The sequence below is a fragment of the Trichosurus vulpecula genome, chromosome 7 (genome assembly GCF_011100635.1).
Source record: "Trichosurus vulpecula isolate mTriVul1 chromosome 7, mTriVul1.pri, whole genome shotgun sequence".
In the NCBI taxonomy this organism is placed as follows: domain Eukaryota; kingdom Metazoa; phylum Chordata; class Mammalia; order Diprotodontia; family Phalangeridae; genus Trichosurus; species Trichosurus vulpecula.
Window position 1 is genome coordinate 72,891,116 of NC_050579.1, and position 14,309 is coordinate 72,905,424.

General features: G+C 37.6%; 1 protein-coding gene across 1 annotated transcript in view; it reads right to left on the minus strand.

The window, feature by feature from the left end:
- Nucleotides 1-1,368: 1,368 nt before the first annotated feature.
- Nucleotides 1,369-14,309, minus strand: part of PALMD (palmdelphin) — a 67,904-nt gene continuing 54,963 nt past the window's right edge. The window contains exons 4-8 of the mRNA XM_036766608.1: nucleotides 10,474-10,588; nucleotides 10,298-10,331; nucleotides 10,071-10,184; nucleotides 7,298-8,377; nucleotides 1,369-1,786 (exon numbers count right to left, since the gene is read on the minus strand). Coding sequence (XP_036622503.1) covers nucleotides 1,743-1,786; nucleotides 7,298-8,377; nucleotides 10,071-10,184; nucleotides 10,298-10,331; nucleotides 10,474-10,588 — 1,387 coding nt within the window. The 3' untranslated portion in view covers nucleotides 1,369-1,742. The remainder of the gene's footprint in view (nucleotides 1,787-7,297; nucleotides 8,378-10,070; nucleotides 10,185-10,297; nucleotides 10,332-10,473; nucleotides 10,589-14,309) is intronic.

A 14,309-nucleotide genomic window follows, 5' to 3' on the forward strand; every position in this document is an offset into this window, starting at 1 on the left:
TCTTTGCGACTCCAAGCCTCAAGCCCTATCTACTACACACTTTCTCTCAATAGCCAGTATGGGTTAGAGATGGGACTTAAATCCAGGTCTTTCTGCCCAAGTCCTACTCTGTATTCTCTATGGCATTCTGCCTCTTTATTTACCTAATGAGAGAGGGGAAAAAGGAAAAATAAATATAGCTCTACACACACATACATTCCATATCTATATATCTATCAGTAGTCAGGCCTGTCTCCCTTATCTCTCTCTCTCTGTAGTGTCAAGCCTGATTACTGATACATATATATATATACACATATTTGTATACATAGGCATATATGTGCATTATACATATGCATGTATATGTATTTATACACACATATATCTGTACATATATATGTTTATATTAATCAGAAGCATACAAATACTTGCCAGTGGAAGTCTTGGTGAATGCATTGCTGCTCCAGTTATCAGACTTGACTTAGGACCCTCCAGGTGATCCAGGAAGTATCTTTTGCATGGACATGTTGAAGAAATTTGTATAACTATACTAATACACATGTGCAAACTGACCTCTTTGAAGATGTTCCAGTAAAGGGTCTGCCTTATTTGTGCAATTCTGTTACAATGGAACCTGATAGTCTTGACATTGGCATAGCATGCCATTCCCATGTTTATCCTGGTTTTTCGTAACTTTGGGGGTTTGAGACTTGTTCTTGGTCCAACACTAATTAGAACAGCAATTAGCTGTTTGTTGTGTCCTTCATTGTTTGGAGATCTGGGAATTTAGGACCCATCCCTTGGGACAGAATCAAACATTCCATCTTTGCTTGGACATTTTCTTGAGAGTATGTGTGAAAGGAATGGTGGCTCAAATGAAGATGTGTCAAATTATGGTTGATAAAGACATGTGCCCAGGCTCCACCTGGACCTAGACCCCATCTCTGGAGCAGGTTTTGTCTGTGCCTTTAGAGCTGTCTACCAAATTGGGCCAGTTAGTCCTCTGGAAGCAGACCTCGTTTCCTTATGATTTTGCTAATTCAAGGTAGTTTCCTTAATTCAAAAGATTTAGCATGTAGATTTCTTGTAAAAAGAACAGAGGACTCCAGTTTTCACATTAGCAAAATGAGTTCTGTGTTGGAGGAGGTCTGATTGTGGAGTTAGGGAGCACTGGGGTCAGCTCCTGCTTCTGGCATCTACTAGCTACGTGACCCTGAGTCATTTAAACTTTCAATGTTCCTAAGCAATCCTCTAAAATGCTAAGTTGTAGATGAGTGGCTGAGCTGTGCAGGGGAAAGGAATTTCCACACAAGGATGTCTTGACATTGATGAGACCAAATTCCCTAACCAAAAAATGACAGTACCAATCAGTAACATGTAGTTACTCAATTGAATTTCTATTTTAAATAACTTTATTTTTAACCTTTAACAAGCTGTTAGAAATGCTTTGGTATCAATTCAATAAAAATATGCTGGAATTTTCCCATTTAAAGCATGTCATATAACTGCAACAGGTGAACATTTGTCTTTCCCACTTATCTCCATATTTTCCACAAATAATGGTTACCATGAATACATGGCATCATACACATGTATTATATCTATCTGTGTACATAACATGTATATATTTTTATACACATATTATGCCACTTTGGGGATGGAATTCAGGAGAGGAATAAAAGCAAAACCATCCAGAAAAGAACGTGAGGACTTCCTTCAATTTCTTCTTTCAGAGTCGTTTAATTAACACAAGTAAGCATCTGTCAGATCACCTTTTTTCCCAGTTTTGCCATTCTCATCCTTAGTGCTGTGAAATAGAGAGAGAAAAAAATATATATGTTAACTCATGACAAACTTCCTGATTTTAACTCCAAATATCTTTTGGGTAGGGAAAAATGGAAAGCAAGCAACATACCTCCAATGGTTTGGTCCAATACCGTAAGCATTGATTTATGCACGAAAAGATAGTAGAAATAAGCGGTGGTTAACTTAGAACAGAAGTATGTTCGGAAATAGAAGGAGCCTATTATTATAATGATTAGAAAAATTAGTGCTGGACTTACACAGCAAATATCCAATTAGTTCAGTAAAGGAAATATTAAATGTAGTTAGGTACATACATAGAGGTTAGTAGCTGTGCATATTTCTTAGTTATATCTTGCAGAAGGTATCTAAGTAGCTGCTGTATGAGAACTGGGTTTGAAAGGTGTTTTCCCCACTTCAATCTATATAAACACTGGGCTTACTGTGTGATCCTGATACTTATAGATCAAAATTTATTTTAGAGAATCATAGAAACTCACAGTTGCAAGGGGATCGCTAAAGAGCTTTATAATTTGACAAATGTTTATCGTGTGCCTACTTTATGCAAAGCACCATGTTAGGTATTGGAGACACAATTCATGCCCTCCATGAGTCTATAGTCCAGGGAAGACAAGAATCTCTTGGTCACTGACTACCTCTGAGACTTTAGGCAAATCAGTGAACCTCTCTGGGCCTCAGTTTCTTCAACTGTAAAATGAAGCATTTGGACTAGATGACTCCTAAGGTCCACATCTGGCTATGGATATATGCATTTTCACATTTAGTTCAGCTACTACCTCAAGTATCCTGGTGTGATATCTCTGACAAGAGGTCACTCAGCCTCTGCTTAAATATCTCCAGTGACAGAGAACTTTCAACCTCTTAAATCAATTCCTTCTACTTTTGGAGAGCTATTTGTTAGGCTGTTCTTTGTCATACTGAACCAAATCTGCCTTCCTGTGCTTTCCAGGCAGTGCTCAGAGTTCTCCTTTCCGAGGCTCAGCAGAAGCTGAATCTCTTTTCCACGATAGATTTATATTTAAATCAGACAATTGTGATCATTTGGCATTTGAACCAATAATTAAGAGCCTTTAAATTGACCTAAACATATCACATCTGCTGATTACAAATCATTGGTATACTCTTAGGAACATGTAGAATGCAAGTTTCTGGAGGGCGGGGAATGGTTTTTTGTTTTGTTTTGTCTTTGTGACCCTGGCACCAAGCATAGTGTCTTCCATAAAGTGGGCATTTGTTGGAGTAATGATGGGCTGCAAAGAATTCAGAATATATTTTCACACCTATTGATTTAATCTTCGGATAATTCCAACGATGTTCTAGTACTATTCTGTTAATAGGTAGGACCTTCTGTACAGCATCGGCCACAACCATATTTAAGTAAGGCAGATATATAATTACCCCTGTGCTTGACTGCCGCACTCACTTGCTACTTGTTCCTGTTGTAGTTTTGGTTTAAGGAATCTTAGGATGGCAAGCTCTTTGATTGCTCAGCCAGATATTAATTTAAATGCCTTTAAATAAAAGGAGTTAAAGGTACCACAGAATATCACGACTGCAACTACCATCATTTTCACTCAAGGCAAGTGGCACTAGAGATGCAGGGGAGGCTCCTCTAGAACATAGTTGTTGTGGGGAGAAAGTTCATGCTGAGAACACTCCAAGGTTTCTACTTTTATAAAAGTATATCCACCAAGGGGAAGAAACACACCTAATTGATAAGGCTGGAGTTGGGCAGGAGAGAAAGCTTTCCTAGGAAGGTGCTAAGGATGCCCTCTGTATCTCCCACCCTGGCACAAAGCTCTAGCTGCTTCATCCTGTACTGCAGAAAATAGTTTTTAAAATGTGAGAGAGGAACCTGATCCTTTGGTAATCTAAGACCTGCACTGAAACTACAATCACACATATCAAGACATCATATTTATAGAGAATGTTTTCTTTTTCAAGACTTTCAGAACTACTTCCCCCACTGCCTTGGATATTAAGGAAGATTAGACTTAAATTGCTTTTTTCTAAGTATAGGAACAGTAATAAATCTATGGATTTGGTCTATGTGAAGCCTAGATGGAAGACTGACTATCCTTTTACCCTTGGCCAGGGTAAACTACAGAATTAGTAAATAATGCCAAAGCAGGAGGCAAAGTTTGGACTGGAAGGAAGATTTGTATTTTGAGTTTTTCTCTTAATTCTTTCTATTCCTATCATCTTACACTGTAATGTGTGCTTTCTGTCCTGGAGAGGAGGGAAAATGTTTTTGTTCATGCTGTGGACAGGGTAGAGAGATGTTTGTTCAAGTTTTAAAAATGGCCCGTTAGGCCTGAGGGCGAAGGTCACAAGTATCCTATTTCATGGGTTATCATGTTTTAAAAGGCTCTTGGGTACAACTGTCTAGTTCTTAAAAAAAGATGTGATGATTAAATGCCTATGATTCTTTTTTTCTTTCTATTTTGCAGGTTCATGATACACAATAGAGTAAGGGTAGATCACTGGGATCAGAGAGCACTGGGGGCCAGGAAGATCTCTACAAGCAGCAATATATCGAGGCTCTGTTTCTCCCTTCTTGGATTCAAAGACATTGGTCTGGATGACCCAGGCTTAGTTGTTTAGATTTCCAGTGGCAATTTTCAACACTATCTTCACCTTTTTGTGGCTGCTCTAAATGCCATTAAGAGAGTCCACAGCTTTCCCATGGTAGGCCTAGGGATTGGGTAGAGAAGACAAGGAGGAAAAAAAAAGGAAATGACAGGGGCTGGGATGGGTAGGGGGAGGGGAGAGACAGAGACAGAGAGAGACAGTCAAAGGAAGAGAAGTCAGGGAAGGGAGTAGAAGGGAAGAGCTAGATAGTGTGGTTGTTGTGGGGGGTGAAAGGGAGAGATTCCTGTTTGTGTATGGGCTTGAATAAAAGTTCCTTCCCATATTGAAATTCTGTGATTTTCTAAATAGAGCATTAGCAGTGCCATTTAATAGTCCAATAAGAACTAAGGTGTCTATAGGTCCATGTCAAAATCACTACCTAGACTCTTGACTGGTGTGCTTGGTGCTGTGTCACAGATCTGTGAAGTTGGCATATTTTGGCTTCAGTGTATCTAATTTCCCTTTGCTAAGTAAGCCTCTTCCAAACACATTCCTCTCCCCAATGTCATCTAAGGTTCTCATGTTCTCTTAGTATTCCCTCCTCTGAAAACCAGATATCAGGAAATAATCTGTTACATTCATTCACTGTAATGTGTAAATTACTGATAAGGTTTTAAATATTACCTCTCACAAGGTAATTTCCACTTTGACTGGACTCTTAAGGGATCCAGCCAAAGGAATGAAGTTGAATGCAGTGGTGGAAATCGCTGAAAAGATTGGAGTAGCAATTTTTTTTAACTGGAGGAGGAAGGGAGGAATGAGGGAGCTTCCTGATGCCTTTGAAATCAGCTTCCATATTTGCCCTACGTATGTGTAAGACTGAACCTGCACACTTAGATATGTATGTTAGACCATTTTCTTTACTAAGGTTTTATCTTAGATCTATAATTCATGGTCTAAAAAAGAAAACAGAGATCTGAAACAATTTAATGGGAGAGGTAGTGAATTTGGAGTATTTTATCTTATAAGTAATTTTCAATGATAATACACAGTCCTTTGAATTGTTACTTTGTCTGGAAAAGGTTTTCCTGTTTTGATTATTTTAGCTCAGTGGCATGATTAGTGTTTTCTGAAAAAGTTAGTCACTTCCTGCCTTTATTCACTTTGCAAATATGTTGACACCGTTAGGGTAGAAGAAATCAGGGTGTTGAAGGGAGTTGGTTAATTTCCAAGCTCAAGAAGGGGAAAGTTTTAAAGATAGGTAATGCAGTCATTGTTGATCATAAACGGTCCATTATTCTTTTCAAAGCCTCCTGAATTGTTTTCTTAGCTGAAATTAGGCTGAAAGGTTTAAAGTTTAAACAAAGCTCATTGTTAGAACAGAAGGGAAAGCTGGTGGTGGCTCAGACTTGCTTTTGTGAAGTCCCATCTTTTCAGTTCTGATCTAAGATTGGATTTTAAGAGCACTCTCTTCAGGAAGCCAAAAGTTTCTACAAGTAACTAAACTAGGTTTGGAAATGGAACATTTAATTTAATTAGCTAAATGAGTGGAATGGAGCTCAACCGTTTGTCAGGCTGAGTGTAACCTTATGGACGCTTAAACAGCCTAGGAAGACACTTTTTGGAGAATGCAAGTAGAATCATTCCTTTGAAATATTTTGGATTTGTTGGAACTTGAAAATCTTTGCTTTTCAATAAGATCCTCTTTAGTATAAGCTTTAGAAATTCTTTCATTTTCTATAACCCTAAGTGCCTCTTTGATTCTTATCTTTCAATAGTCAAAGTTGAGGAGGGTTATGGGAAACTCCCAGTATGGGAACTCCTTCTACCAACTCCTTCAGATTAAAATTGTTTATGATTCAGTCCATAATCCTCCTTGGATTATTGTCTAGGATAACTTGTCTAGGGCCACCCACCTAATAAATGTCATAGGAGGTATTTGAACCTCAGTCTTCTTGACTCCAAGCCCAGCATTCAATATCCTATGCAGTGGCTTCCTCTACGGCTAACATAATCATTCTTATTATGATATGCCTCTTTGTTCTTTACAAATGTGAAGTGGAAATCAATACTCTGCCTGTGTCCTGGTGACTGAGATGCAATAAATCTAAAAAAAGATGAATTATCATTTTTATAGAAAAAATGTCAAAGGTGTTTTCCCCATTCATGTTCTGTTATAAAAATTGATAGCATGAGAAATGTATGTATTTGTATAACAAATCTGTTGAAAAATAAATTTGCTGGACTGGAAAAGGGAATGCAGAATTAAAAGATATATTCAAGCATTAGGAAAACTTGTGTTTCTCCTACTTAAAAATATAGAAAAATAAGGAAACAGGTAATAAAATTATTAAAGTACATAAAAACCACAGTGAAGGTAAGGTAGGAAAAGTACCAGGAAAATAAAGTCTGTTGCTTGGCTTTTCTTGAAAAGTTAAGGCATATGTTAAATGATGCACAAATAATCTTGAAGTATTTGATATGTACAGAAGAAAAATAATGCTGTCAGTCACCCAATATAAAAGGATCTAACTCTATTCACATAAAATGGCATACCATGTCTGAGGGGGAACTTTAAATAATTAAGATAAAATAATGCAATATACAAGTATGACCACAGTCTTTGTCCATCCCCTTTTCCTGACCATCAAAGCCATTTTTTGGGCTGTCTTTGGAAGATTACCCACCGTAAGTTTAGATATGCCAAATTTAATCTCATGTATAAGAAGAAACATGAGTTAATAACCTGGAAATATAGTGACAACAATTCAGATGAACAATTATGATAAAAAAGTCATTCCGTGTTAGTTTATCTGATGGTCCAAGAGCTAAGCAAGAAGGCTTATTAATCAGAAAGAGCAGCTTAAGCAAGCTGTTCATCACATGACTGAACAGCATTGGCATGCTTTGTCATTTTTATTACCTGTGAGGGAAGGATCCTCTGTCCCATCTCCAGCTCTCTGACTATCAAGATTAGGATGGTGGATGGGGTGGTTTAAGCTTTCCTTTTGTTCATTCAGGGCTATGGGCTTCTTGTGAGGTGATTGATGGCTTGAGTTTTCAAGCGGATTGACTTCTGATCTCTTCCTGGGGAGAGGTGTTGGCTTAGCAGGTTGGTAAACCTTACTGTAGTGGCCCACGGGATGATAGGATGGTTTCTCAGCTTCTCCTTCCTCTTCTTCATCGTCATCAATCACCACCAGTTCTGCATGGATGATTCCATCATACCCTGTTAGGAGCTTTTTTTCTTCTTCATCCTCCTCTTCTGCTTGCTGATATCCCATGAAAATCATGGTAACAGGTTTTGAGTCATCTACATCACAAGGCATGGATTTAATGACATTGTACTTGATATCTTCCTCTTCTTCCTGGACAGTTGGTGAAGAACACTGGTATACTGACTTCCTAATGGATGACTCTTGGGGGCTCTCTCTTGCCTTGGACGAGGGCACACATTCCTCTTGCACCACATTTGTTTCTTCCCAAGATGGCATCATCTTTGGATGGGTACGAAGGCTATTCTCTGTCTGATGAACCACTGATCTGGGGCGAGGTATTGGTCGCACGGTGCTGAGATGATTGTCCTGCTGTAAGCCATTTCCCAAGTTGTGTGAAGAGCCATTTAAATTACTGCCTAGTCCATTAGCTTGAATGTGCATCCCTTCTTGAAGATTTGGTCCAGGGGTTACACCTTCTTTCTGTGGGGTTAAAGGTCTGCAAAACTGATTGGCATACACAGGCTCATGATATTCAGTTGGAGATTTAGAGTTTCTCTCTGAGGCTTGTCTTAAAAGTTCCTCCACCTCAATGGGTGCTAGATCATTGGTGCCGTTATGTGCAACATGGTTATTGGAGCTGACTGCATAGACTGATTTTCGGCCATCATCATAAACTTTTATGCCTGTACCTTTAAAGTTGTCAGATGGGAGAGGTATTGAAGATAGTACTGTGCTTTCTCCAGTCTTCATGTCTTTTTCAACTTTAATTTCCATGGTGTACAAAGCTATTGAGAAAGAGAGAGAGTTCATTTTAAATTTAACATTCATTCAAATATTTATTGGGTCTCTGTTATGTGTAAAATCATATTCTATGTCACAGGAACACAAAAAGCTTAAAATTCAGGATAGAGGATAACAAAAATATAGTGTAATAAAAAGCAGAATATGAAGAGGTCTTGTGACATCATGATCTCATAGCTTCAAAAGCTACACCCTTTCCCCCCACCCCAGTAGGACTCTGGTTTTGGTTTGCTTTTGCCTTTCTATAGATTTTTAATCATCATCTCTCTTCTCTGGACTGTTTCCCCCTAAGGCAAGGTTAGTCTGCAGGAGTGAACACAGACTTCTGCCTTTATTTTCCCCTTGCTCTGTGTACATTTTGTTTGCACATGGTTATTTGATGTTGTCTACCCTATTAGATTGTGGGCTACTTAAGAGCAGAGATTGTCTTTTACATTTCTTTGTATCACTGGCTGTTAGTATAGTGTGTGTCACATAGAAAAGGAGCTGTTTAAAAGTTTATTGAATGACTGACTCTGCTCATTGAAAACAGTGCATCCAAATATGCTTTATATACTATACTTTATATACTACATAGACTAAAATTATAAAAATACTTTATATACTATATACACTAAAATATAAAAATACTTAATATACTATATACACTAAAATATAAAATATAAAAATACTTCATATACTATATACACTAATAACACACACCTATATACAAGCATCTCTGAAGGCCAGGACTGTTATCTCTGCATTTTGGAACTTTGGAACTGCATAAATAAAGGTTTACAACGATATACGACAGAAATATATAAAGGAGAATTCTGACAGAGTGTAAGTTTTTTGAGGGCAGGAACCAATTCATTTTTCTCACTGCATTCCTAGTGCACAGTATACTCTCTGGCACATGGTAAATTCTTAATAAATGTTTGTTGATTGATGGACACGGGGAAATAATACTTTTACTCTCTGGCTGAAATTCTTCTGGCCTCCCAAATTTCTCTCCCTAGGTTTCAGACTATCTGCCCTGACTTTAGAGTTTTACCCTTCCCTCTTCTAGAGATTTTGATGCTCTGGTCCTTGTATGATTGAGACAACTAGCTGAAACTTCCTGTTCTACTTGTTGCCCAATACTAGAATCTAGGCTCTGTTTCCTGAGATCATTAGACCACATGACCCTCTTCCCTGAGTTTGGTGCCCTTATCCAGCATGGTCTCCCTACATTTAGACAGATATCTTTTTTTTTTAATCTGACCTATACAAATCAGTGACCTGTGCTGAATCTTTTATTATTGTCAGAGCTGATATTACAGACATTCCTTAGAGTCAAGAAATATTAGATACCTGTGTCTGGTCTAGCTGAATACTCTAAACCCCTTCATGCTCTAGAAGGTTCACCTTCCCAGAGAAATGGTTTATTAGGCTCTAGATGGACCATGAGAAAAAAAATTCTTCGCTTATGTAAACTAATAGAACATACCCCCCTCGCCCCTATTTATATTCATAAGGACTAGTATTTAGCCAATAACAATATCACAAGTCCCTGAGACACACAAAAAAGGCAAATTCAGGGGACTTTAGCACTAGAAACTCTAGTCATAGCTAGAGCACAGATTGGTACAGTAAATTTCAAAAATTTCGAAGCCTGAGTTCTAAATCTGCCAACATGACACACTGCTGGGATACCTTTTCTATTTTGCTCATCCTCTTCTGTTCCTTCATCTCTTTCCTTCCTTAACCGAGATGGTATGTAGGATTTTGGAAGATCAGGGATATTGGCGTAGATGTCCTCGATGGTCTCTGTGAAATTGAGAGAGAACCAATATAAGTTTAGAATATTTTAAACCAATGATAAAATTATAAAGACAACACCTTCATTTTCTAAGAACCAGACTGCCTCAAGCTATACATACCTTCTGGTTTTTCTGTCTTTTCCACCTTCACAGACTATAAAGAAAAAAATATTTTCGTCATTATTACAGTTTTTGAAAATTAGTTCAAAATAGACTAAATTTTAGTAGTACTGGATACTATTTGGAGGACTAGGTCTGCAAAGGAACAATTTTTAAAATCTTCACTACTTACTTACCTTTATAATGTCTTCTGCAGTTCTTTCAACTGATTTTAGTTTCTTTAAAATTGCCTCTTCATGAGCTGAGATTTTCAATTCTGCTTTTTCAAGCTCTTCAATCTCTTTCTCAAGTCTGAGAACAAAAGTTTACAGAGTTGGTAAAGGCTGGTACTATAGCTTATTGGTTGCCAAATATCTGCTAAGAATATTTTCATGTGAAGGAAAGGACTGAGCAATTTACTTGGAATAGGATTCCGTTCGTTCACAAAATACTTCCTTTTCTGGATGTGTCTTTGTGGTAGGAAGATGATCTACAATTCTCAAAGAGTCTCCCAAGAAAAGACAAGCTCTAATAGCTCCTAACACTTTGGAAGACTTTGGGTATAAATATATCCTTGGTCTGGTGTTTTTAATTATTCTAGATTTGCAAGTTGGTAGAGCCAGTCAACACGCCAGATGATACAGTCAAGAGGCAAGATGATCTTACTAGATTAATACATGGGATTGAAGCTAATATGATGAAATTTTGTAAAGATAAATGTAAAGTCTTGCACTTAGGTTCAAAAAATCATTACCACAAGTATAAGACAATGGAGGTATGACTCAACGTGTGCATGTGTGTGTGTGCATCTGGATCTGTTTTCTTCTGTCAGGGGATGTTTAAGCAGCCATTTCTCTGTCTATACTAAAATTAAACAGCTCTGCCATCAATAGAAGTTGCCCCTATAGAGAGCAACCCATCCATGACTTAGTAGGTAAATCCTAGCGAGCTGTCTGAGGGACATCATCAATGACCATTTTTCAAGACTCTGATTCCATGTTCTCACCCTAAGACTATGATTTCCGTATTATACTTGAATATATCTTCATTGGGCCCCCACATATAATTATATACTTTTTACCTTATGCAAGTTCCTGAAGATCGTTTATTATTTCCTTAGGATTCCCCCTGCCCCTCTTCAGTTATTTTCAGTTGTACCTGATTCTTTGTAACCCCATTTGGGGTTTTCTTGGCAATGATACTGGAGTGGTTTGCCATTTCCTTCTTCAGCTCATTTTACAGATGAGGAAACTGAGGCAACCAGGATTAAGTGACTTGCCCAGGGTCACATAGCTGGTAAGTGTCTGAATTCAAATTTGAACTCAGGTCCTCCTGACTCCATAGACCAGTGCTCTATTCACTATGTCACCTAGTTACCCCTCCCCTGCCCCTAGGTAGGGTCATGTCACACTCATTGTTCAGTGGTAATGGGGAAGTACTATAGTCTAGTGTTATCTAGTGGAAAGAACATGGTACTAAGAATTAGATCTAGTCTTGGATCTCTTATTAATCATTTCATCTCAGGCATGCAACTTGACCTCTCTGAAACCTCAGTTTCCTTAGAAATAAAATGGGGCCCTTCAATCACTCGACAAACATTTATTAAGCATCTCCTATGTTCCAGGCACTGTTCAAGGCACTGAGGATGCAAAGACAAAAAATGAAGTGGTCCTTACTCTCATTGTAATAGGGGACATGACATGTTCATAAATATCTATACGAAAACCTAGTAAGAAAAGAACCTGATGATAAATATGCCACAATCTCACAAAGAACCCTGATAATTAATATTTCTAAGGGTCTCTCAGATTCCCAGATGAAAGTTATATTATATATTGGGTCACAGACATATGATAACTACTAAAACTATTCACAGTCATTTAGTCATAGCCAACTCTCACTCATAGAGGGGGCAGCATGGTGTAACTGACAGAACACTGGACATGAAAGTCAGGAAGGCCTTGGGTCAAATTCCACTTTAGACATTTTCTAGCTTTAAGACCTTGGCAAGTCACTTAGCTTCCTCATCTGTAAAGTGGGGATAATAATATTTGTAGTACTTACTATATATACGATTATTATGAGAATCAAACGAGATAATGTTTTAAAGCATTTTGCCAACCTTAAAATACTACACAAATACCAGTTACTATTAATTTGGAAATATTTTTTGGCATGGATTATTCAGAATCACAGGCTGACAGACCATTAATTCATAACATTTATTAAAATTTCTATTGAAATAATGAAATATTTAATTTCTACTTAAACTTATGTAGAAATGGATACTTGCAAATGCTATTTATAAATAGATATGGCCCCACAGAAAATAACGTCAATACGGACAGCAGGAATATGGAAACTATGTCAGTGTTTGAAGGCTCTGTGATTTCACAGTGTGGGAAACTTTCAATGTGGGGACTCTGAATGCCACTACAGAGAGTAAGCCATCTGCAATTTAGTAGGTAAATCCTAGGGAGGATAGAGGCATATGTCTGACGCATGGACTGTATTGGGTGACTTGATCACTTTCACACAGTGTTAGAGCAAAATTTTAATCCAGGTCTTCTTAACTTCAAACCTAGCACTCTATCTAGTATACCATATTGCCTCTAGGCCAGTAGAAATATATCTGACAAATAAATGGTAGGGGTTCTGTTATTTTAAGGAACCAAAAAAGTTCACTAGATCAGAATGGCATTTAAAGTGATGTGTGATTCAGGAATCTACATTTGAAAGTGCTGACTTGGACAGCATGATTATTACTTTTGGTATGGACTAGCAAGAAAAAGGATTTTAGTGGGTTAAGGAAGGAGTCATTAATTTTTGAACTACATAACTACCCTGGTTTTGGAGATTTAATAACAGCTTACATTTATATGGTACTATAAACTTCATAAAGCACTTTCAAACCATTATTTCATTTGATCGCTGGAACAACTTTTTGAGGAAGTTGGTATTATTAATCCCCATTTTAAAGATGAGGAAGCTGAGGTTTAGGAGGCTTAAATGTCTTGTACTTCTAGTAAGTGTCTGAGTCAGGATTCAAACCCAAGTTTTTCTGACATTAAGTCTAGGACTCTCTTCATGGCCACAATGCAGTGAATATTGCTGCATGCTAGTGCTGAATATTGAATAAGTTGTCAAGTTACAGAGAGAGTGATTCAACTTTATAAAAAGCCTGTTGGCCCTTTTAAAAAGAATTTCATTTGAAACAGGAGTGGAGACTCTGTGGTCTTTGGGATGATCAGGCTCTGGATTTAATTTCATTTAGCTTGTGGGACAAATGCAGATAGTTAATATCTCAATTTGTGCCCATAGTGACAAAAAAGCAACATAGCTTTAAAACACAAGATGGGGGTATTGCTTCAAGAAAGTCATGCTATTTCCCTGTGTCTGTGGGTGCTTTGTTCTCTCTCGGACGGTATTTCTCTCAATATGTGTGGGTCTTTGCAGCTCTGTCTTCCTCAATGTATCCATCTTGGTATAAGAGTATTTTGGGTTTTTTCTCTGTATCTTTCACTTTATTTTCTTCCACCCTTTTCCAATCTATCACTTTTTTCTTAACTGGCCATAATTTAGAACTATAAACACATACATGTATCATTAGTTGCATTTACTGAATATAGTTTTGTTCCTTGATCTTAATTTCAAGAAATGCTCCAAATTAAGTTATTTTTCATTTATTTGGTCTTATATGCATATCCTTCCCCCTGACTCACTTGGCTCTTGGTATATAAAAATGGTTTGCCATCCTTGATTTAAAGCTACAAAGATCCTAGAGCTTAAATTGGTACCTCCTTGGTACCTTTTGTTGGGAGAGGGCTTTCAGTAGCAAAGAATGAACTATTAAGTTGAGAAAAGGAGAAAAGAGGATACTTTCTCTTTTTCCTCCTTATTCTGAAAGTTTCTTAGCAATTCTTTTGAAAATCCCCCTCACCTTCATACTGTATCTCTCTTACCCTGATGGTTCAGCATTTCCATAAGTACTGCCACATCCTTTTCTGGTAGGTATTGCCTTTCAGAAAAGGCA